The following is a 26,913-nucleotide window of genomic DNA, read 5'->3' on the forward strand; positions in this document are numbered from 1 at the left end:
TAAAAAACTACTTTAAACTTGTTTGGTTAGTGATAAGAGGAAATTTTTTCTCCAATAAGTAATTTATCCAAAATTTTAATGCATGCATAACAAAAACTAATTCTAAGTCATAAATGACATAGTTCTTTCCATGAGGCTTCAATTTTATTGATTCATAAGCAACTACATCGTTTTCCTACATTAATACAGCACGTAACCCTTCAAGATATGCATTTGTAGACACAACGAAGTCTTTTTTTTGGATCAACAATCTTCAAAATTTGGGATACTATTAATATGTGTCTTAATCTGTTAAAACACTCTTGACATTTTTCTATGCAATTGAATTTGACTCCCTCCTTTTTCAAAGGAGTGATGGGATAGGCTAATTTAGAAAAGCCTTCAATAAATCTTGTATAATAAATAGTAATGACCATGAAGGATATAATATTTTCTAAATCATTAGGTATTGGCCAGTTTAGGATGGCCTTAATTTTTTCAGGATCAACATCTATTCCTTCTTTAGAGATAACGTCACCCAAGTACTGAATTTTTTCTTTTGAAAAATGAAACTTGTTTAAATTTGTGTATAATTGGTGTTCTCTCAAGATCTCCAACAATTCTCTTAAATTATCTTTTTGTTCTTCTTGGTTTTTTTGAATATATCTAATATCATGAATAAATACCAATATAAACTTGTCTAGATACTTGCTAAACACACTATTCATTAGGCAAATAAAAGTAGCATGTGCATTGGTAAGACCAAAGTACTATGAATTAGTAGTTTCCATACCTTTTTCTACATTTTTTCTCATGTATATCTTCATCTTTTATTCTTAACTGATGATAACTTAATGTAAGGTCTATTTTTGCACACATTGTTTCCCTTCTGACGTGATTAAACATATCATCTATTCAAGGTAAAGTATACTTATTCTTAATTTTTAGTTTGTTCAATTGTTGATAATATATGTGCATCCTAAAATTCCCATATAGTTTTTTAACAAACAACACAGGGGCTCCCCCAAGATAAACTCTAGGTATGATGTATCACCTTTACAATAAATCTTATAACTGCATTTTTAACTCAATAAGTTTAGGAATTCTCATTGTATATTGTTCTTTTGACATAGGTGTGGCTCGTGGTGCTAAGTCGATTGTAAAGTCTATGTCTCTTATTGGTGGTAATCCTAAAATTTCCTCCAAGAAAACACCCTTAAATTCTCCAATTACAACCATATCGTCTATAGTTTTATCGTATGTTTTTTTAGTGTTTTCTTCAATATGAATAGAAAATAGTTTACGACCATTTTAGGCACATCTTTTCAGCTGCAACATAAAACTTATCTGATGGAGATAAGCCTGTGTATGCCTTTAATTAGTTTCACATTTCCTTAATTAGTTACACAAGTAACAATATTTTATAAACAATTTATTACAGATCTATTTTCTCCAACGAATCCATTCCTATCAGTGGGTCATAGGAACCTATACGTAGTATGCTTAGATTTAATTATATTTTACATCCATTCAATTGTACAAGATATGGTGAGGACATGTTGTACTACTTGAATTTTAAGTTAAATTATTAAATGATTATGTGTTTGTTTCATAACAAAAATTTTACATGGCGAGGGATTAAAAATTCTTAGAACCATGATGGCATTGATTTCCTTAAGATGCAATTTATTTTCATAAGTTATAACTATTATTTCATAGTTAACATGTGAAGTGATTTTTCATAGATAAGTTAAAATTTAGATCTTGCATATACTACACATTACAGTTCATAAGTTTACAAACTTGGATTAATGAAAAATTTAATAAAATTCTACTTCAAAAGAATTGATCGACATTTTTGGCACCATTTATGGGGAAGTGTACATAGGATTTAAGTTATTATTTAGGCATAAAATTAGTTGCATAAGTAAAGCATGATCAATAATATGCATGAATTTCAATCAATATTGGCTATTCTAGAATCCCCATGTACTAAACCATGATAGAAAGGGATTATTAACCAACAAGAATAATTCATGCATGTTTAAGAATTCGTTAAGTAAATAATAACTCTACTCAAAATAATCTTTCAAATTATAGCAACAATTGGAAAAATCTCTCCAACCCAAGAGGAGAAAATATTAATAGTATTTAGGAGCATACCTTCAATCCAAGAAGAAATAGAAGTGCAAAATGTTCATGAGCAACTGATCCCAAAGAAGATATAGAGGAGACAAAATACTCATGGACCAAATTTGATGGGGAGAAACCATTAGCACTTCATATGAAGAATTCCTTGACATACCCATCATTAGATCCTTTATGCATCCAAAAGATTAACCATCCAATAATAGAATATCTAAATGGAACAACAGAAGAGGACATACAAAGTGGTCCAAAAGAGAAAGTAAACCAAGGGTGTGACATCTATATTGAATTTTTTTCTAGAAAATCATTACTCTAGATCACCACTTTCTTCTTTAACAGTTCTTGACATTATCTAAATCAAAGAAGCTAGTCCCTCATGTTCTAGTATATGTTAAAGAAATTGTTTCAAACTTGAATATGATCATATTTTTTATCTTGTTAGAAAAATTGATTCACTGAAAATAATATTACACTTGAGAAAATGCTTCCGCTATTCAATTATGGATAGATATTATAATGAATAAAGTAAAATAGGAAATGGAAAAATAAACCTCCTTGTGAAAACTAGTTTATTGGTGCAAGTGGATATGAGCATTACTTGAAAACTAGGCAAGTAGCAAGAAAAGTTCACAATAAGTTCTGTAAATTCATGATGGTTTCAATATTTTATTATTGTTCTTCAAAATTTTGATTATATTCTCGAGTCGATTGATGTGGGATTCCTTAAGGTCCACCTTTCAACATATCTTCTCCTATTGACTTTAATACCTTATCTGGGACCAATAATAGAGATGTTTTTGAGTGCTTTGCAATCTTCATACCTTAATGAAATATTTCCTCATTAAAAATTAGGGAATACGTCAATCTTTATTGGTTATCCAATCTTGCAACTGACTCGACTCCAACACATTCATTCATACCTTTCAGAACACACTTTTATACCTTGACACTCATTTACATTATTAGTGAGTTGTCTCACATTGGTTAACAATTGCACTAGTGGTTGATAATCTAATTAATTATTTCTATGTTCAACTTCAAGTGTATCGATCCACATAGATTGAATTGTATATTTAGAGGTTAAATGTGAAGATTATTAGTAAACAGTATCAACAATAGCTTGTAGGAGTTCTATTTCCTGTAATAGTATGTTTGTATTTTACTCCAATAAAGATTTCCATTTAATAATAACATGATGTAACCCACCACAACTCCTCTTCATTCATTTTCTTTTCCAACAAGCTAGAAAATTTAAATTAGTTATTATGGTCAACAATAAATTATAATCATAAATTCATACATATATTAGTATAAAATCATAGCTCTATATGATTATGAGCATTCCAGGATTAGAATGTGACTTGGATATGGTTTCAAATTATGAATATATCATCACCCGCCTATCAACCAAGATTCTAAGTCGACCAGGAGCAAGGTCAAGTCTTTGCTAATACATAATGTAGTGGTCAGGTATCCAAGTTGAACCAATTCCATATCAACCAAGTGATCATGTTCTTGCTCCTACTTTAGAACATACTACCATTTCAAGACTTCATGAAGGTAAAACTTGATCATATAAAAGTTTATTTAATTTTCTCTAAAGTAGTAACACTTGTTAGGCATGCATAAGCACAAAATCTTAGACATGATATTTGTATTAATCCAACATTCATAAAATTGGAATCATAATACAATCTATAAAGAGTTAGGCTATATTAGATGTCAATTTTAGGCTCAAGTGTTAAATATCGCTAATTAAAATCACTAATCCAAATCAAGGAAGCATGAAACAAAAATATTGAATTGAATACCACTGAGAATGTAAATCACACCCAAATACTTTCAAATTATTGAAATTGAAGCAATTATTAACAAGATTTGATTTAATGGAATGCATATATAATAGGGCATCTCTTGTTGGTGGGAGCAAGTGGAAACTTAAGTAGTTTTCTATTAAACATAATAAACTATGATCCAAGACCAATTGAAAACGTGAGAGTGCACTACAACCTTCTCCATTTATGAGAGAGAAAATGGATGTTCACTCACATAGTCTACTACTCATCCTCTTAGTTAGTGCGTACCTAAATCATAGATATAATCTAAGAAAGCAATAAGTAAAAAATTATTCAAATAAAACAATGAACTATAGTGCTTAATAATATAATGCTATGGGAAACGTTGTCAAAACTGTTGGGGCTTTTTCCATCAAGAAAGGTGGTGGATGACACTCCTAGTTCTTTGATCAACTTTGTTAACTAGATTATCCTCGTGAAAAATAACTACCCTGTGATAAATAAATCTCATGAACATATCTTGAAATGACAAAAACATTACAATATATGAACACTAACATGATAGTGAATATGATAGGGAGCTCACATATACACCATGAAGAAACTATTATGAACAAGGTGAGTAAAACTACATAAGAAAAAATAATTTTTAAAGAGTAAAAGCTTATATGAATATACTATACTAGCATATACAAGGTGAATGAACAACATAGAAAAAAAAAGGTGCACAAGATTTGGTTTGTGGGGGGCCTTCACGCCTTAGTAAGCACACCAAATATCTACCAATTGGAATTCAAAACAATAGCATATATTAATGGAAATAACTTGGAGAAAAGACTAAAATATGGGCTACAAAGTATTCCTTCAAAGTATTGTAATATCTAATCTTTGTTTTGTATGCATTAGTTGCATACTTTTATAAGAAAATCCATACAAAAATAATCTAGGCTAACATGATTGAATGTCATAGAAAACAACTTAAAAATGTTTTCCTAAGGCCAAATAAGGTTATAAACCATAGAAAAAAATTGTCATAAAAGAGGTCTGATAACACCCTCATTGGTTTGCAAATGCACACAACTTCGAATTCAAGTCCAATGGTTGGAGGTTATTTTACGTGACAATGACATGCTTTGGAATTTGATATACTACAAAAATTGAAATTGGGCTTTCAAGGAAAGTGATCATAGTAAAAGTAAACGGCACAATTTTTGTAGTTACTAGCAGTCTATTGTAGCTATGGAAAATTGATATAGTAGGTTGTTTGTAGGTATAAATTTCTACATCATTTGCAAATTGAAGGCACTAGATTGGAAAAATCTTAGATATGGATTTTTTTATAATATAAGAAATTGAATAAGACCCATAAAAAATTCAAAATATATGAGCTAGTTTTTAATGCAAATTTTTACTATTTATTGTTGTGCACAAATAAAACTAGAATTCAATATTTTTGCAAAATAACTTATTTTGTTCATCAAAATGAAACTATGGCATGCTATGGTAAAAAAGGTAAAATTACACTTTATCCCATTTGAAGCACTCAATTTGGCCTTAAAATGAGTTTATGGTATATATATTTTATGAAACATTAGACATTGTGGAAGATGAAACCATATTTTACAAGTTGATTTGAACATGTTTTACAAGTCACACATCCATTGATCTGAAAATTTGGAGGATAAATGCATCACAATATGGTAAATAATAACAAAAAAATTCAAGAAATTCCATTTTATGTTTTTCAATAAATTTGGCACCATCATCTACATCCATTTCTCATTTATTTCTCATTTCTCTCATGATTTTTGCATCTATTGGTTGTGATTTTTGGCGAGATGATACATAAAAGTGTTGTTAACCACCTCACCAAATTTCATGGGAAACCAATTTGTAGTTTGAGGAATATTGGCTAAACAAGTCTACTACAAGAAGTGGTTAGAGGGATGTCTATCAACAACAAGCTTATCTTCGCCATCCATCGACAAGTCATCATTGCTAGAACTAGTTTTAGAATTCTTATATTTTCATGGATACCATGACTAAACATCACCAATTTTTTCAAGGTTCATAGTATGAGATCTCATCAATCAGTTTCCAACAAATTCCCTTCCATGTCATGTAGCTAGAGTTCAGTGCTTATCCCCCTAAGAATTATACAAAGAGTTAAAGGTAGATAAGTAATCTCGCTTTCTAAGTAGTCATCTAACATGGATTTAATGCACATAAAACTTTTGAATAGGGAAAATTTTAGGGGCTAATATTCACACGTGGGCTAGTTATCCATGCTTTTTCCAAAATCGTTATTCTTCGATTTCCATTTTTTCAAAAAATGATTCACCCAAATTTTGTAGTATAAAATTATTTTACTTTTAAATTGCAAACTTTTTATAGAGATAATATAAAATTATTAGAAATTTGAATATTTTTACAAATATATAGCTAAACATTTTATAGTTTCCATGTTAGGGACTAGTAACGTTAGCTAAGTTTTCTAAATTATAATCTGAATTTTCATCCTAAAAATTTTATTTTCCTTTGAATTTTTTCATTCCTTCACAAGTCCAATGCCTTACTTTGTATACCCCATTATCCATTCATCATCATCCATTACAATATGACCTTGATAAACTTTTCTATATCCTTCTTGCAAGAGGGAACTTCCTTCTTTCCACATGATTCAAACATTTGATCAACCCATCAAGTAAGTGCAGTCCTCTTATTTAAAATGATAAAAATAGAGTTTGAACATTTTCATTATCTTTCATAGATATGGTGTCTTAGGGAAACAACTATACAAAGAAAATAGAAAATTGTCACCTCCGAACATTTAGTTCCTCAAGTTTGCCAAGGAATGGTATAAGAAAGATGAATTATTAACATTGTATAATAAGACATTTATTATAATATCTAAATCCAAATAAAGGAGGACTCATGGATTGATATACTTTAATTTTGGGAATATTAATTTACCTCTTTGGTTTGCTTGATAACATGCAAAATATCTAGTGTAGGGAATATGTTGGGCCCCTATTTTGAAATGATTTCAAAGGACATTTTACCTAATATTCTTAACTTTTCCCTTTATTCCTCATTAATTATTACCTTCAATACCATATATTTTTCCATTCTCATCATGTACAACCAAAGTGTGATCTACAACACTAAGAATGGTATAATAGTGAAATTGCTCTAGGTAGGCATCAAGTTCTTTTCATCCTAGAACAAATAATTGTTCAAGTTTTCTAGGTAATCGTATAAGAAAGATCAATTATTATATTTTTCTAATAAGACATTGATTAGAATATATAAATCTAAACAAAGGAAGATACATGGATAATTTACTTTAATTTTAGGAATATTAGCTACCTCTTAGGTTTTCATGAGGACATGCAGAATCTTGGTGTGGGGGAGATGTTGGGCCCTTATTTTGACATGAGTTTGAAGGTAATTTTACCTAATGTCCTATAATTTTCCCTTTATTTCTCATTCATTTTACCTTGATTACCATGTATTTCTCCATTCTCATCTTGTACAAACTTCATAAGGCATGAGCATTAATTTGGTTTATTTCCATGATTTGATGGTACTTAGAATGGTTTTTCCCAACTTTTTTCTAAACATTAGGGGAGTTTTGAAGTCTAAAATGGGACTCGTAAGGAAATTATAAAATAATAGTGGAAATAATAAAAAAATATTACATTACATCATCAAATTTTAGAGGGTAAAAAGAAAAAAACTATTTTTCCAACTCGTATTTTCAACTTATCTCCTTATGGGTTTACTCAAATTTCAAGCGACAACACTCGTTCAATGTAAAATTTGATTCGCAATCCAAGGAGTACCCATGTTACATACTTTTGATGGATCTTGCTACATGAAAAATGAGAAATACATGAAAAACGTGATTGCAATCATGCTTTTTCATGTATTTCTCTTTTTTGATGTAACAAGGTCTAACAAAAGTATGCAACATGGGTACTTCTTGGATGAGGAATTAAATTTTGCATCCAATGAGTACTCCCGCTCGAAATTTGAGTAAAAAATTAGGGAGATAAGTTTAAAATATGAGTTGGAAAAATAGTTTTGTTATTTTATTGTTTTTTAAATTTTTTATTTTTTTACTCCAAAAATGTTGAATCATCCCCCATGGTTGACATCATCATCTTGAATCCTATTGGTTATTATAAAGTCCATTTTTTGTACATTTTTCTTAGGAGGCCCATTTTAGACCTCAAAATTCCCCTAATGAGGTTCAGTATTTATATAGCTACAATGAAGATGATTGTACCTTCATGTAGTAGATAGTTGGAGATGAAATTTTACCATCTCATTTAAAAATCAATGAAGATGAATCAAGAAAATATAAAACATGGGTTTTGTAGATAATATTGTTATTTAGGTGACTTGCAAGTTAAATCCTCAATAACTTCAAAAAAGGGATGTTTGTATGACATTTTAAAATGGATATATTAAAATTATTCCCTAAAATCCACCCTTCCTTATTTTATCAACAAGTCTTGTGTACAACTTTGGGCACATTGAATTTAGGAGGTTTGATGCCATTTGATCTTCTTACGATCTCCATATGATCTTCTTATGATCTCCACATAACCTTCATAAGATATTCACATGATCTTCATCATCCTATATATAAAATAAATTTGTTACAGATCCATTTATCTAGAGATTTGTCGTATCTTGTCATAACCTCTTTCCTTTTATGAAGGATGATTCATATGCATAAATATGAGAGGATATCAATCATTTGGATAGGTGGGAGATTGAGGAAGGAAAAGGAAAAAGAGAGTCCAATTATTAATCATATGTGTATGAATCAAATGTAGAAGATTTATGTTTTATCCCTTGATTAATACTAAACAAAAACTTTCTCTTTTCTAATGCATGTGTGCTAGGATAAATTTACTCTTTAAGACCCTTTAGAATACATTCACCAATCTAGTATGCCCCCCTATGTAAGGGATGAATTTCTCCTTTTTCATTACAATTCTATAGTTATAGTTGATTTGAATGAATTCTTAGTTGAATGCATTCATTTTCATTTGATTTTAATGTATTCTTTTAATTCCCATTGCTTAAAATTGTGTGTGGTGTGATGACACAATGTAGGCTATTCATACAAACCATTTGATTAATCAAAGACATATATTTTCAATCACACATCTCACTAGTTGAATTATAAGTTAAATATTGAAATGATTTTGTGATTGTTTCATAGCAAAAACTTTACATGGTGAGGGTTTAAAAATATTTGGATGCATGATTGTGTTGATTTATTTATGCTACAATTACTTTTCATAATTTAAAACTTTTCTTTCATATGTAGCTTGCAAATCCATTCTTCATAGATAAGTTAGAAATTAGATCAATCATATATTATGCATTACACTTCGTAAGTTTACAAAATCATATGGATGATTTAAATATAATGGAATTATAGTTCAAAAGAATTGGCCAAAAGGGTTATGATCATGCATAAAAGGAGGAACTATTGGAAGGAAAGTTATGTGTGAAAATAAAAATTTAATTTGTGTAATGAGCACTTCATCTTTAGATTTTCACTATAACCTTTTTCTAGAATCTTCAAAAGGTGAAATTTTGAGTATATTGGGGAGATTTTAAGTGAACATTTTATTATAATTTCAAATTTGGATTCACCATAATTTACTTCTATGGAAGTTAGAGTTTGTCCTAAAATGTATTTTGAAAGAGTCATATCTAGATTTTTTCCATTATTGCTTTTCTAGGATCTTTTGGAAAGTGCAATTTGAAGAAAATATAGAATACATTGTAAGGTATGTTTGGTAGAAAATTTGGACTCTTCTTCGCTACAATTTCATAGAAATACACTATGGAAGTTCGAGTTTGGGAACTCTCTTGAAATTGGTTTAAACAAGTGAACTTGGAACCTTTTATATAGTTTTCTTTCTATGGATAACTATACCATGACATATTGAGCATATTGATAAAAGAACTTAAGGTTCCTTTGGTAAAAGTTTCATATTTTGGTTCATGGCAATACCATAATTTACCATGTGGAAGTCTTTGTGAATGGTCCTCAAATCATCTTCAATATAATGATCATGGCATTTTCGCTATAATTATTTTCTTGGGAGACTACAAAGTGTGAAACTTTTAGAGATCTTAGGGGACATACAAGGTAAACTTATAGAATCGTATATAAAGAATTGGACATGTTATCTTGGGAAGATGCCAAAAATAATCATCATTTGGGAAAGTTACCACACAAAAAAATAGATTGGTGTCTCTTGCTCATTCAATGCTTAGTGGTGGGGATTTGTGTCTCTAGTATATAAGCTTCTACAAAGATATCAAAGAGTAAGTCGATACCTACTAGGTTTTCTACCAGTGGGAAATGATGTCTCCAATGGGTTGGTGCCTACTAATATTTTTAATAGTAGATTTATGATTGTAAAGAATTATAGAAAGAAATTTTGGCTTTTTGTCATGAAAGGGTTTTAACTTGAATTTTTTGTTCCATGTTGTACAATTGATAAATATTTTATGTGATTTTTTTTATGGTTTATGAATGCTTAAATAAGTAAATATTTTTATAGTGAATCAATCCCCCTCTTTGTATAATTATCTTCTCAACAATTGGACTTAGAGATAGTTCCTTTGGAAATAATATAACAAATGGAAAATAGATCTTAGAAGCACACATGGGTATTCATGAAATTTTTGCCACAAACAAAGGTTTGTTATTTGATGGATTCACCATTTAGTTACATCACAGATGTTGGCATATCATGAATAAAAACACGTGGGGAACGATAAATCATACAAGAAGAAATCCAAAGTTAGGTGGTGGAACTAATTCATCTTTCTTAGCTTTGATACCCAAAGAAATGTTTCCTTTTTCCCTTTTGATATTGAGTCCCATATCCATTTGTAATGCTTCATACAATATCCTTCACTGACATCTCTTATTCCCAACATCATTTTGGAACATCAAAGAGGGTTCATACAACAAAGATAGTTTCTTGATAACATTTTTCTAGCACAAGACATTATCCATTCGAGTAGATATACGAAATAGAATGACATCATAATAAAAATTGGAATGGAGAACTCTTTTGATTGGTTACGACACTCCTTCCTTTGCTTAGTCCTTCAAAAATATGGTTTCTCCTTAGATTTCATCACATGGGTTAAGACCTACATTGGAAATCCATGGATAACCCCAATAAAAAATGGTCACCCAATGATTTATTCCCCCTATCCAATGGCGTAAGGTATGGCTTCTTAATCTCCTCCCTCCACTATATAATTATCACAAATGAATTTATTGGAAGAATAGAAGCAAAGAGAGCATGGGGAAATATCCTAGGTATATGTATCATAAGAGGAACTGAAAGAAACTATCCATTCATAGTTCAAATACAATAACATATTGAGTAGATGCATGTCTATCATAGTTTCCGAAAGAGACAAGCACATGTTGGATCAATTATACTATGCCTCTAGAAGCAACATCAATGAAGGAAGAGAAAAAATTATAGTTGGAAAACCGCCATAGAAAAGTTTAATGATCATACTTGAAAAATCAAATTGAAACCAATTCATAAATATCTAGATTCATGTATCTAGGTATGCCCATTAAATTTAAAATAACTAAATCTTAGATTGGAAATAAGTCTTAAAAAAATATAAAAGAAGCTTCAACAATGAAAAGTGAGATGGTTGAACTCAAATGTGAGAAAAGTCCTAATAGAATCAATCTTATTGGCACTTCCAATCTGCCAATCCTTATCATTACTAACCATGGAAACAACAATCCACCAAATTGGAGAAATTATTGGAAAATTCATGTTGTAATAAGGCAAGAAAAACTCCAAGAGTTTCAATTTATTTAACTTAAAGGCAATTAGCACACCAACCAAACATGGAGCATTGAATATAAAAAAACCAAATTCGATCGATCTATACTTGGGAGCAAAAATATTATAGAGAATATTAGAAAGGAATATGGAATGGTGGAAATAAGTGTTCCAAAAAAAGTACTTGGGGAAGAATAGATTTTATCCAAGACAACCCCATTAAAAAAAAAAGGAACAATAATATGGAAAATATGGGAACAAGGTGTAGATCTAACCAATAAATAACTATAGAATATTCTTGGAAATATGGAGAGAATAAAACTATAAGAGGATAGAATTTGAAATCAGCTCAGAAAGAATTTATGAAAATACTATTAATATATGAAAATTATTAGCATCATTAAACTAAAATATATCCATGTATTGAAATATAAAATGGAAAATGAATGGATAAAATATAATTCTTTCAAACTACCCTTAATATTTGAATCAAAATATGAAAGTCTTTACCAACTATTGAAAAAATAAAAACCTGCTAAATAAAGGGATACAAATATGAGGATGAGCAAAAACTATGTATTATTCAATGCAAAATAAAAACACACTAAATAAAGGGATACCTAAAATATGAGAATGAGTGAAGACTATATATTATTCATTTCATCAAAGTTAAGTAATTAGATGCAACAACTTTCTCTTCCATCATCCCCACCCTCTCTCCTTATCGTTGCAATAAACAATTTTCTCTTCCATCATCCCCACCCTCTCTCCTTATCATTGCAATAATGTCGCCAGATGTTTTGAGAAAAGGAGATATGAAAAAAATTAACTTCATTTGTCATCCTTTAACAAAATAGAAACTAAGGAGAACCTAATCATGACAAGAGAGAAATTTAGGGAGAACATATTTCTTCTCATTCTAAGTAAATGAAGAATTTATAAAAAATATGTTAAAAATAGTTGGTTCATATATATATATATATATTAAAAAATATGTAAAAAGATATTTAATTATGGATATTATTTTCATTTTATTATGCAAATTCATAATGTGAATCAAGTTTGTTACAATATTATAGGCTAATATTATGGTTTGCTAATACCAGATGCCTAAAAGGTCATAAGTGATCTTTATATGACATTTTTTTGTAATCAATCAATTCAATTAAAAACAAAAAAAAAGACATAACTTTTTTGACATAAATCTCAAGCTTTGATGTGCGACTATTATTAAAAACATTGTATACTATTTAGAAATAAAGGATATAACTTTTTTGACATAAATCTCAACCTTTGATGTGTGACCATTATTAAAAACACTTTATAATATTTCATGCATTTTAATTTCCCACCATCCACCAAATAATTATTGGGAATATTTTGATATAAAAAATGTTTAATTTATATGTAATATAAATAATACTATAAAGAACCAATATATTCTATAATATATATAAAAGAATCCAATTTTTAAAAATACAAACAAAAATTCAATCCCTATATATATTTAACAAATATTAATTAATATAAAACTATACTAATAATATTAATGTTAATTGCTATCATTTATGAAAATTAAATTTCATATATCAAATTCATAAATTTAAATTTGATTAAAATTTCAGATTTCCTTTTCATTAAAAAGTACATTGAAATTGTAAACCAATATGGTTGACAATTTATATTAATATAACTTTCATTGTTTTTATTCCCAATTTTATTTTACACTAAAATTTATAAATAAAAAAAATTATAAATATATAATATTTATCTTTTTAAATTAATAGTAATGAAGATATATTTTTATTTTTTATATAATATTATTATTTTTTAAATAATATAATTTTTTACTATTATTTATTTTTTGATAGTTTTATTTCTTATTTTTTACTTGAATCACAAAAAATCGGGCAAGAAAGAAACAACTCTCAAGACAAGCATGGAGAAAGCCCTGCCCAACAACAAAAAACTGAACTCGACAAACCCTCAAGCATCAACAATTATGAGGATTTGAATACCGCGCAAAATAAATCTTCATTTAATAGCAAAGCAGATCTCCTAGACCAAACTTCTTCTCCGACTATCTTCAAAAGGATGAACACAATAGATCGCTAAGCTAAGACACCAATGTCCCAAGAACCAGAAGAGATGAAGGAGATGCAAGATAAAGGAAGTTGGAAGACCGTAAAGAAAAAAAAAAAAAAAAGCTACAACACCAATCTCGCCAAGAAAGACTGAAGAGCCAGATAATTAAAAACTAAGAAGATTATAGGTCCGATAGACTAATTTGGTCTCAGTGGACATTAACCATCATCATCATCATAAAAAATTAATTAAAATAGTTTTTAAAACAATACATATACTTTTAAAAATATTTTCACCCATTATTCTTTAATTATTTAATCAAAAGATAATTTTCAATCATTTTTCATTTTTCATATTAATCAACTATAAATATATAAAATACTTAATCGTGGCCTTACTATCAACTCGAAGGATCCTAACTCTAAAAAGAATCACAGAGCCAAGGGAATTACACAATTTTTATTGTGATTTAATATAAATTAATATGGGATTTGTTTGTTATATATATATATAATTTTTTTATTTTTCAGAGTGAAAAAATATATTTTTATAATTTAAAAAAAATAAAACTTAACTTTTCAACTCATTAATTATTTGTTCAATATTTAAATAAAACTCAATTCTCAACTATTTATAAAAATGACCTTTTTCCCGACTTATAGGATAAACTAGATTACACCGTTTAATATGCATTGCTTTTGATTACTAAGACACTAACAGCGGGGGCATATAAATATTTGAAAATCTATAATAATATTATGTAAATTAAAAGAATAATAAAATTTATGATAGAAGTAATGGTATATTAGTGAAGAATATTTTTAGAAATAGTAGTTATTTTTGTATGTGGAGTTAGGTGAAAATAGAAATTCAGGTAATTTAACTGACTGATTGATTGGTTGAGTGTTTGATGAAACAAGAATAAGTTAAAGTGATTAAAGAGTTTTTAATGAATTTATCTGCTAACAGCAAAATAATGGAAGACAATATCCATCTAATTAACAAAACAGCTATAAAACAGAAAATGACCGCAATCATAAATCGCAAAACACAACTAAAGCATATGTTTTGTTTCCTCTCGGCCTTTCCAACAAATTAATATGAAAAACTGACAAACAGCAATCTGTATAAGAAAAGAAATATAATTTTTCTCGTGGATTAACCGGCCTTGACTTAAGCGCTTTTCCAAGCACACGGTTCAAGCTCGTTTCCGTGGCGTTAACGGACTAACGTCGGCGCTGGTCGTCGTGCAGTATCGCATGAGAAGTTGTCGTGTTCACAAAAAACGCGTAAAAAAATTAAAAAGTCAAACGAGTTCGAAAACGCCACGTGGATAATGCGATAAAGTTTTATGGAATGCCTTTTAAACATTAATGAAAACTGCGTTTGATATTTATTGCATGAATATAGGGCCTTTATTAATTGGTTTATGAAGGTTTATAAAAGGTTATTTTAGAAAGTTGACTCTTCTCTTCTCTTTTTTGGGGAGAGTTTAGTATATGAAATAAAAAGGAAAGGATTTTATAGAAGGCTTTGTTTGAAGTTTTTTTGGAAAGGGTTTATTTCGAAAAAGTAAGTGTAAATTTGGTGATAAATATTTTTTATTAAAAGCTACATGGTATAAAAGGTTTATAAAAAAATTTTGAGATATTTATTTTTTTGGGGAGAGATTTATGAAGAGGGTTTTTTCAAGAGAATAAGAAAAAAGGAAAAGGATTTTTATTCGCAAGAGAATTTAGGGCTTTGTAAAGTTTGTTAGTTATTTGGTTCTTTTGTTAAGCATGACAATTTTTTTGGTGAAGATTGTGCCTTACGAGGGTGCATATTGAAAATCATATTTTTTTTTTCAGGGGCGATATGGAAGACAACCTCATGCAATCAACAAAGCAGTTATAAAACAGAAAATGACCGCAGTCATGGGTCGCGAAACGGAACTGAAGCATATGAAGAAAAGAAATCGAAAAGAAGAGGCAAAGATCATTGCCATGGTTAGAGAGGTTCAGGCCATAATTGAAGAACTGAGAAGCCTAGCAGAAGACAAAGAAGAAATCAAGGGTGATTGGTGTAGCTTTGATATGTTGCCACCTCTTATGTTTGCAAGTGAATATTTTGATCATTGGGTTATCAAGATGCTAACTTTTCTTTGAGCTAAAGAGTTAAGTATGAATCTAATAACTCATATGATGTAGTATGTGACGCTTTAGCATTTAATTTTATAAAACAAGCATTGGATGAGAAGTGTTTGTCCAAGGTAGTAGAAGCTACAACTTCCAAGGAAGCATGGAAGTTCCTGGAAGTAGAGTTTGGTGCAAGGGGGAGTGACATGCAACATCATGTTATGTCACAAGCAAAGAAGTGAGTTGCAGATCTCAAAGTAGATGAGAAAGACTCTAAGAGGACACCAGAGCTTGGAGAAGCCCATTCAAAAGTGGATAATTTTTGTCAATACCATAAAGTTGAAACCCATTATGCAAGCATGCATATGGATGAAGAAGGTGCAGCAAAGATTGCAGAGAGAGAAGTTGAAGCCTCTTTCTGTGAAACAGAGCAAGAGCATATAAATGCTCAAGGACTCCGCTATAATGTGGATGACATAGATGATGGTGAATCCCACTGTGACGAAGCACATGTGGATGATGACTGCAAAGTTATATGTGAATTCATGAATCCAGCTGCAATGATGGATTTGGTGAAGTTGAAATTGTCAATGAAATTGGCAATGAGAACATGCATGCTCGGATATCCCACCATAGTGTGGATGAACATTATGTTGATATTATGTGTGGTTGATTTTTTGAAACAGGGATTGATTGTGGCAATATGGTAAGGACAACGTTTGATGAAACATTGAAGGTTGAAGTTGCCACTATAGTAGTGAGATATGAAGAAGTTGGAACTGCTCATGAAACAATATTTCATCTAGCAGTAGTTGATGATCAAGAACATGATAAAGTGATTGAAGAGTTTTCAATGAAAATATATGCTAACAGCATAACAATGGAAGACAACCTCCATGCAGTTGAAAAGAAGACAGATGTAGAGAAAGAAGCTCTCACTGAAGAGAGTCCTATAAAAGATGTTTTTAACATTATTTTTGAATATGCAGGTGTTCAAAATAGCATGGGAGTAGAAGTTGAAAGCAAAGTTGTTAATAAATTTGATGCAGATTACAGAAAAAGAGAAGCAGTACCTGATGATGAAAGTGAAAATGATATGGATGCCTCTGAAGACAAAGTTGAATGCATTGAAACTATTTTTTAGCAATGGGGTCCAGAAGAGATAAGATTCTTCTATCAAGAAATATGGCAGAAAGAAACTCGGGAATATAAATCACAAGAAGCAAAGAAAGATAACAATTTGAAGATGCAATGTTATGGCAGCAGTCCATGGTTGAACGAATATTTGAAGAGGAAGGTGTAGAAAATAGGATCCAATTGTTTTTTAGAACAAGTTCAAAATAAGTCAAAGAAAAATTGTAGCAGCAGCAGCGAGTGAATAAAGCCTACAACAAGAAAGTTCAACAGAGAATGAAGCAATTTCCAGGATATAGAATTTTGAATCAGAGAAAAAGAAAATGCAAAATTGTAAAAATCTTGAGCCATTGTAAGCCTAATTGAGACATAGACTAGCAGGCATGTTTATGTGATAGTGAAGTCATGTTGAGTTATGTTGAGTCATATGGTCGTAACTAAGGGGAAGTGTTAGAAACAGTAATTACTCCCGCATGTGGAGTTAGCTAAAAATAGAGAGTGGGTTAACTGAGTGATTGAGTGGTTCAGTGTTTGAGTGTTCAGTCAAGTTGAGTTAAGTGATAGACAACTTTGAGTGTGTGATTGCCTATGTTTACAGGTCAAGATATTTTAGGCAAATAGCTAGTTGGAAAAGGATAAATACCCTTCACTAAGTTCGTTGTAATCATCATGTTTTGTGTGATCAAAGAAGAGCAACAACTCGTGGATTTATGTGTGAATTCATGCTTTCTCTCCTTTGCCTTTCAAACAAATTTTAATTCCAATTATTTGGTGAACGATGATTTGGCAGCTAAGCAATTTGTTTTCCACTTGAATGAATTCTAAGTCTTTGACAATAAGTCTTCAAAGAAGTCTATGAAGATCTGGTGCAACTAGCCAATTTAAAACATTTATGAAATAATGAATCTAATTTAATAGTTGTTTCGGATCTGGAATATATATATTTTTAACGAAACAGGCGCAAATGTGTTTGGGTTATTCATGTAACCAAAGACAACCTCCCATGTAACTCAAAAACAAATGAAGGAACGCCTAGAATATCAATCTCAATATCATGGTGATATTTAAAATGGAGTTGTTTTTAGTGTGAATTTTTGGCCAAAAAAATTGAGATGAAATTTTGATTTTTGTTATTTAAACTGATTTTTTGGGTGTATATATAAATTCAGCACCTTGAAAAATCCCTAGGGAACTTCGATTGTGCAAGGGTTATCCATCAAGCTTGTGATCTCAATAAATTCATACCGGAGAGAAATTAGACCTAAAACACTCACTAAAAAAACTTCCAAAAAATCACATTAAAAACAAGGAACTTTAAAACTATCAACTAACATTACTATATAAATAAATGTGATTAATATACTTTACAGTGAATTTATTATATATCATATTATAAATTTAATATACTAAATTAATATATTAATATATCAATTCATATATTAATATCAAAAACTATAAAATCAGTTCCAGATGATAAATAAGACGTTGAAAGTATCGAATATACATATTGTCTAGATGGTACATCAGGCAATGCTCAATCATAACTTCTCTATGTTTGTGAGCTTTCCATACCAGCATATTCATATAATGCGTGCTTGCCCTCCACCCCACGAGAGAAATACTCCTTAATGTAATCAGCATGAATGAAATTCCTGAACAAGCATGGATGAGTTTGATCAATGAGTTCCAGTGCTGGACCGATCTCAGCTTCGAATTCAGGAGCATAAAAGAATCCAATCGACATCCTAGCCCTGAAACGGTTTGTCATTGCTCGATGCTCTATGCTCTTGTACCTTCCATTAGTCATTACCTGGAAAACCAACCACATCATATTGAGCAAACGTTTCTAAAACAAAGTTAGTATATCTGGGCGAACAATCTGGAAGGACCATAAGCTTACCTCTATCAAATTTCCAATGTTAATAACCAGAGCATAAGAAATGGGTTGCACAGATATCCATTGGTCATCCTTGCGGACATTTAATCCTATTACTTCATCATCCTGCAATAAGAGCGTAATGCCAGTCATGTCTGCATGTGGGCTCAGCCCAAACACATGATCCGGTCTCGGGCACTGAGGATAGTAATTCATCCTCATTTTTAGGTATGGCTTTCCAAACTTCTTCTCAAGGTAATCATGCTTTAAGTCTAATGTCTCAGCAATTAAGCTCAACAGCTTCGCAGCTAGACTTTTTATTTCATTACTGTATGCATCCACGATTTCCCTGCACAGCAACCAACATTCCCATCACTAAGTTAGCAGCAAGCCCGAATTGCACCATGTATATATTGCCACAAGGAATTTCTACCATCAACATGGCAGTATGTCAAAGAAACACAACTGTTCATGTATAAAAGGCTCAAATAGGACTTTATATCATATATGGGCATTATGGATTCAGTATCTGAATTTGTATTTGTCATATCGGATATCATAGATAAGGTCAGTCAAGATTGTAACTAGTCATGCATACTACAGAGAACCAGAAAAGTAAAAAACCTTTTATAAACCCAAAAAGATAGCTTCCACAAGTGAAAGACTCTCAAATAGATGTCCTAAATGATTTCCTAAATTTTTTAATTTTATTTCAATATATATTTGAGTCGAACTTGTGTCTTGCAACATTAAATTCTTGCAACATTAAATTTGATCACATAATAGTAATGGGAGTTATATAAATTAAATGATTAAAAAACATAGATAAGAAATAATAAAAACACTTATTTTATTCTATGAGACTAATTAAATTGGAAAAATAATATTAATAAAAAACAAATTTATAGTTTTAAAATTGTTATTTGTAACATATAACGCTACAATAATATGCAATAATAATAATAAAAATTACATTAGTAGTTAACTGTTCTTACCGTAATATAACACTACGAAACTATGTAGCCTTTGGCACATTCAACTATGGTAAGGTTCAACATTGAATGATGGCTAATATGATATGAAATAGACTTGAATGCATTGCCAACAGATTTAAAGTGTTGAGGATCCTCCCTCGTCATAAGCTAACTTGGAAAAACTCGTCTGTACGTATGCTGAACGATTATATACCATCTCGTCCGTGCATTAATTGACAGTCGGATTCTTTGCCAGACGAATGAGGTTTTTAATGCCGGACGCCGCTCCATCGTTGGATCTGCAGTGGTGAATCCAACGGTTCACAGGATGGTGGATAACCCTAAACGCCTCTATGCTTATCAGTTCAATTTCCTTTTCATTTGCATTAGGTGGTCCTGAGTATGTGATGCGCTATGCAACTGGGTCGGACTTAGCACTTGACTGTGGTGATTACAGTTGACAGTTTGATTCATGGTGTATTCCAGTGGTGGTATTGAATGTCCTCGTCCCATCCTTGCTCAGCAATTGTGTGGTAACTCATTAACCTTTATTTTCTCGTTCTCAACAATTCTTACAGTGCTTTAGCATTTTGTTTATGTTAATGGTTGCTAACGCCTTCGCGTTGCAAGTCTTCCCTAGTTTCCGCCTCGTTCTCTAGCCGGACCACAGCATGCCAGGCACGTCTCCTTCTCGAGGTAAGGTTTCAGATCTAAAACTGAAAATCTGACTGATTGTAAGGTGGGTTGAGTGGAATTTAATTGTTATTTGGCATTTCAGGCCCTCAACCCCTCCATGACAGAAAATACTCTCCTTCAGGTAAGGGATAGGAGCATCAGGCTTTTCCCATAAGGGTGGGTTTCTTAATTGCAAGGTTAAATTTGATTGCCGACACTCTAATTTCTTATCGTGGTCTTAAAGGTATGCCTCATGACTAGCGGTGTAAGGTCCTCGGAGCTGCGGTGCGGTTGGGCGTCGGGTGACCGTGCACGGGGACGCGACGGGCATGCGATGGTGCGACGAGCAGGTGTGACGAACCGAACTTGCAGAGAAAATGAGACGAAACCTTGCGACGAAACCATGCGACAATAATAAAAGTGCGATGCACTTATATGGCGATTGGAGCGTGGAGTGCTTGGCTTAAAGCCGACTTGCGATGGCGGGCAGGCCGACTTAGGAAGTGGGTGTTGAACGTTGCGAAGGGGTGTGTATGTGCGATGGTGGGCGGTCGGCTGGGCAGCCCACCCACATGCGATGGAGTCTATATATGTGTGTGCGATGGAGTTCATTTCATCAATCCAACTTCGCACTTCATCTTCGCTCTTGGAGGAGAGTCTTTAGTGCGCAGTTTTGAGGAGGATGAGCGCATAGCTCATGCGCTCCTCTAGTGAGTCGCACTTGGTGAAAGGCGCTCTTGGTGAGAGGTGGATTTGCTGAGCAAGGCGTGCCCGAGGTGATTGTGCGGAGGCATTTCTGCGGCGACTTGGCGTGGGTGTCTTGGTGACTCGAGTGAGTGCCCACCCGCCGTGCAAGTGGGCACGAAGGTGAAACAGAGGTTGGAACCGGAGGTCGTTGAGTTGGGCAGGCGGTACTACGTGTTGTGCACACGATTTGGGCGTTTGTCAAGAGTTGGCAAGCGGGACTGCGTGTGGGCAGAGATACACAGTTTGGGCATTTGCGACCAAACGAAGAGTGAACCGGCGAAGACGTGCGACGAGGTGAACGACGGGTTGGTGAGTCGTGCGGCGACCATGCGGAGGTGTCGACGAGCTGGGCAACCGAGTTTTCCGAAGTTGTGAAAATTTGGCTAAGTGTAAATTTGGGGTTTCCCAAGGACTTAGTCTGTACATTGTAAAAATGATGATTATATAATATATTGATTCGGGTAGACTCACATTACGGGGATTTGCCCCTCCCCTTTATACTGTTGCAATTATTGTTGTTCTTGTTATAATCGTTATGGATAATGAATGAGTATGGGCTTCATTGGTATAAAGGATAAATGTATGTTTACTTGGTTGCGAAACACAAGCTAAGTAATGTTAAAGTGAAATAAGGTGTAGTCCACGAACATAAGTATTGGTGAAAAGAAAGTGTTCGGTGGTGCCGCACCTCGCTATAAGCGGTTGGAAGACTACCGCAGGTGTAGGGGCATGACAGTTGGTATCAGAGCAGGTCTGAAGACTTGGAGAAGTTTTGCAGGAAGCTGAAGCAAGTGTGCATACACTTGGAAATTGATGACAGGTGATATTGAGACTTGAAGAAGGTTCAGGTGTTGAAGCATTTGAAGGTAGTTTCAAGGCTTGGATGGAGCTGGTGAGCAAGGTTTCTCGTGATGAAGTGACAGTGGAAGCAGGTACTTGCAGATGAAGGAAGCTAATTTCACATACAAGTGAGACAAGGGCCGGTTCATGGTTGCAGGGAACTTGGTGAAGCTGGTGAAAGGTTTAGCAGGGGTGAAGCTTAGTGCTTAGGCCAAGTTGAACGACAAGGCATGGCAGGTTTGGAAGAATGCAAAGGGAAGCTCTTGCTTACCTTATACAGGTTGCAGAGGTTGAAAGAGGAGAATCCCTGAATTCGAGAGAAGCTTGGAGTCTTGGAAAAAAATGTTGAAGATGAGCTTCTTCAACTTGGATGGACAATGGAGCAAGGTGAAGTTGCAGATTGTGCTATCAAGGAAGAAGAAGCCATGATGTTTGAAGATGTTGCAGACATGACAACGATGGAGGATGAACTTGAGGTTGATCAAGTTGGACCAGGATCGTGCAGTTTTCAGACATGGATGAATGAGGAAGAGCTCATGATGATGATGAAGGGCAACGATTGTTGATTGTTGCAGGACTTGTTGGGGTTGTTTGTGACCTTATGGTAGAAGGTACAAAGGCCCTTGACAAGGGAGGAACATGATGATCGTTGTGGAGGATTGGGTCATGCTTTAGCCACTTTGGCTAAGTGCCTGGCATGACTCATGGACAGATTGGAAGGCACACTCTTGGGTGGACTTCTCATGGCCGAGACCAAGAGATAGTCTTGGTGGACACTTTGGTGGAGGAGCTATGATGGAGGGACTCATGACATGATGAGATGGTTGGGTGACCGAGTTCACTAAACCAAAGATTGTAGACTTGGATGAGGGTGACCAATTGTTGTGATGGGTCTACTTGAGTGGACTACATGGGCAACTTAGTCATGGACATCAGGTTGGAGATATGGAGCATGGAAATCTTATGCAGGGACATTATGCGAAGCACTTGTAGAGGTGTCATGGACATCCAAGGAAGAGTGCCAAAGTAGGATTTTGTGCAGATGGATTTGCTGATGTGACATGGAGATGTTTTTCTTATGAGTCGATGGAGAGGTTGTGCACTCTTGTACAACAAGGCCATGGACTTGGATGGATTTGTGAGCTGATTATGGAGCTCATGATGACATGAGGTTGTTGTGACTTTTAGGGACTTCATATATGGTGGACTTGGAAGATCTAATGCATTGAGGAGCTGAGGTCAAGAGACTTTGATGCAGTATGGGATGCATACTTTCAAAGTACATGTATGGGCATGGCTTGGAAGAGTGACTTGACGTGGAGGATCGATATGAGACACTTTGGAGTGATGGAGTTACGATGATGATGATGCTTTGGTGACTACACTTGAGCATGGGTTGAGCCGAGACTCAACTACTTTGGACAGCATGTTGCAGATGGGATGAGGACTACTTCATGGACCTGAGCATGGCTTACACTTATATGGACATGGATTCTTGATCGAGTTGAGGATGTGGCAGGATGTTTTGAGAAACAACCGATGGTGGCATGAGGATGTGCATTCTCATGATTGAGCGTGACAGTTGGACTGGCCATCTGACTAGTTCAAACATGAGGGCCGACATGTACAGAGATGTGTTAGCATTATGTTGGAGTATTATGGCAGCAGTTCACATGGTGACACATGAGGAGGTCGACACGAGATGTTGTAGTGGAGATTGTGGCAGAGGGGTCGATGATCATGGATTGAGATGATCTCTGATGGATGACATACCGATAAGGTATATACCTTGCTATGGTGATCTTGGTGACATATGGTTGTCGGGGAGAGACATGATGGAGACGGTGGTTCTACATATGATGCAGAGATGGTTGCAGTATGTGGAGGAGTTGACATCATGGATATTGATGATCTTGGTGGATGGCTACTGAGATGGTATGTTGTCGAGGATGACAACGATTTCAGGTGGAGGAGGATGTAAGGTCCTCGGAGCTGCGGTGCGGTTGGGCGCCGAGTGACCATGCACGGGCGCGCGACGGGTGTGCGATGGTGCGACGGGCAGGTGCGACGAACCGAACGTGCAGAGAAAATGCGACAAAACCTTGCAACGAAACCATGCGACAATAATAGAAGTGCGATGCACTTATATGGAGATTGGAGCGTGGAGCGCTTGGCTTAAAGCCGACTTGCGATGGTGGGCAGGCCGACTTAGGAAGTGGGCATTGAACGTTGCAAAGGGGTGTGTATGTGCGATGGTGGGCGATCGGTTGGGCAGCCCACCCACATGCGATGGAGTCTATATATGTATGTGCGATGGAGTTCATTTCATCAATCCAACTTCGCACTTCATCTTCGCTCTTGGAGGAGAGTCTTTAGTGCACAGTTTTGAGGAGGATGAGCGCATAGCTCATGTGCTCCTCTAGTGAGTCGCACTTGGTGAAAGGCGCTCTTGGTGAGAGGTGGATGTGCTGGGCAAGGCGTGCCCGAGGTGATTGTGCGGAGGCGTTTGTGCGGCGACTTGGCGTGGGTGTCTTGGCGACTTGGGTGAGCACTCGCCCACCATGCAAGTGCGCACGAAGGTGAAACGAAGGTTGGAACCGAAGGTCGTTGAGTTGGGCAGGTGGTACTATGTGTTGTGCACACGATTTGGGCATTTGTCAAGAGTTCGCAAGCGGGACTGCGTGTGGGCAGAGATACACAGTTTGGGCGTTTGCGACCAAACAAAGAGCAAATCGGCGAAGACGTGTGACGAGGTGAACAACGGGTTGGTGAGTTGTGCGGCGACCATGCGGAGGTGCCAACGAGCTGGGCAACCGAGTTTGCCAAAGTTGTGAAAATTTGGCTAAGTGTAAATTTGGGGTTTCCCAAGGACTTAGTCTGTACATTGTAAAAATGATGATTATATAATATATTGATTCGGGCAGACTCACATTACAGGGAGTTTCCCCTCCCCTTTATACTGTTGCAATTGTTGTTGTTCTTGTTATAATTGCTATGGATAATGAATGAGTATGGGCTTCATTGGTATAAAGGATAAATGTATGTTTACTTGGTTGCGAAACACAAGCTAAGTAATGTTAAAGTGAAAGAAGGCGTAGTCCACGAACATAAGTATTGGTGAAAAGAAAGTGTTCCGTGGTGTCGCACCTCGTTATAAGTGGTTGGAAGACTACCACAAGTGTAGGGACGTGACAGGCGGTCTTTCAAGGACGCTATTAAAAACAAGCTTCCTAATAGAGTTTTCATATGCCTTGTTGAAAGTTGGTGTCTCGAGTCCTTATTGCGACTAAAAGAATGGAAGAGTTTTAATATTTTTCTCTTTGACGAAGACAATTACGGTTTAAGCTGAGATTATTAAGGGTTATGCTTATAAAATTATTTGAGGGTTTGTTATTAAATTATTAAGGGTTTGCGGCCTTGAGTGAACACTTGCCCAACCCTTGTCAAATGTATCCATCTAGTTTCACATTACTGCTACTGTATTTTTATGATTATTGTGTCTGGTTAAGAGCGGGTTTACCGTGTCTGCACTTTGTGTGTATATATATATATATATATATATATATATATATATATATATATATATATATATATATAAAGCTACTCATTGAGAGTTTATTTTAGTTTTTCTTTTCTGGTTATAGATAGTAAGGGTCTAAAATTTCATTTGAATGTTATTACATTGAACCCGACCGGCCTCGGTCCATTCGTCAGGAATGCAATGGGGATTCTATTCTAGCTACTATCTATTAAAGTTTCATTTACATAGATGTATCAAATCTCAGAGTTCTTTCTCCTTTATCACTCTGTCTATCTGATTTATTACTTGCAGAACTTCACTGATTTTTAGCTAAGAAATGAATTCTTTATGAACAGAGAATCTTTATTGAGTCTATGGTTAATATTAGAAATATTTATTATTTAGACTCATGGAATGCCGTTGAGTTCATTTACTGAGTTAGAAGGTAAAACTATGTATTTCGCTAGCTAAAGGAGTAAAATACACTTCTTAATTAGTTGTAGCTTTCTATGAATTTTATATATTTATTTCATGGGTGAGTCTCAACAGAAATGATCTGTAAGCATTTTTCAATATATATGTATCTCTGTCCTCTGTAAAAACATTTAAAGAATAATATGCTAAATATGCTACGATTCTAGGAATAACTAGTTATACATAATATAAAATTACAGAGTCATATAATTTAGGAAGATAGATGATATTCTCTATGCTCTTAAATAAAATACATAATTCTTGTTTAAATAATAGCAAATACTTATTGTTTCCATTCTTAGAGCATACTTAAACATTTAACTTATCATAAAGCCTTTTGGAAATTAAATACTAAATCAAAATAGTCACTTATCTGTATCTGATTGAATTTAGATTTGCATATAAGATACTTGAATTTCCTAGAAGCTCTAACCACCCTGCCATGGACCTGGCAATTACGTTCAGCGTCCCCCACCGAGCACCTCTTTCTCCTGATAGTCTCTAGACACCCACAATCTGGTATCATGGGCTTCAGGACTATCATCCAGCCTCAAGTCACATACCAGGTTATCTGTTTTCCATTGTCATGTTCCCACTAGTTCTTTCTGGCTAGCTCTAGGAAAATTTTAGCAGCCCCTTCTTTCCTCCCACCGCCCCTTTGGAGAAGGGAGGTGGCAACTGTTTCT

The 26,913-nt window shown here is 33.8% G+C and overlaps 1 protein-coding gene across 1 annotated transcript in view; it reads right to left on the reverse strand.

Annotated features, from left to right (window-relative positions):
* Positions 1–18,589: 18,589 nt before the first annotated feature.
* LOC149216918 (protein LATERAL BRANCHING OXIDOREDUCTASE 1-like) overlaps positions 18,590–26,913 on the reverse strand; it is a 55,108-nt gene continuing 46,784 nt past the window's right edge. The window contains exons 5-6 of the mRNA XM_089391289.1: positions 19,022–19,346; positions 18,590–18,931 (exon numbers count right to left, since the gene is read on the reverse strand). Of these exons, the coding sequence (XP_089247415.1) occupies positions 18,671–18,931; positions 19,022–19,346 (586 nt within the window). The 3' untranslated portion in view covers positions 18,590–18,670. The remainder of the gene's footprint in view (positions 18,932–19,021; positions 19,347–26,913) is intronic.

Source organism: Pinus tabuliformis, chromosome 1_1 (genome assembly GCF_031772625.1).
Source record: "Pinus tabuliformis cultivar Carrire ecotype Pingquan chromosome 1_1, CPIR1, whole genome shotgun sequence".
Lineage (NCBI taxonomy): Eukaryota > Viridiplantae > Streptophyta > Pinopsida > Pinales > Pinaceae > Pinus > Pinus tabuliformis.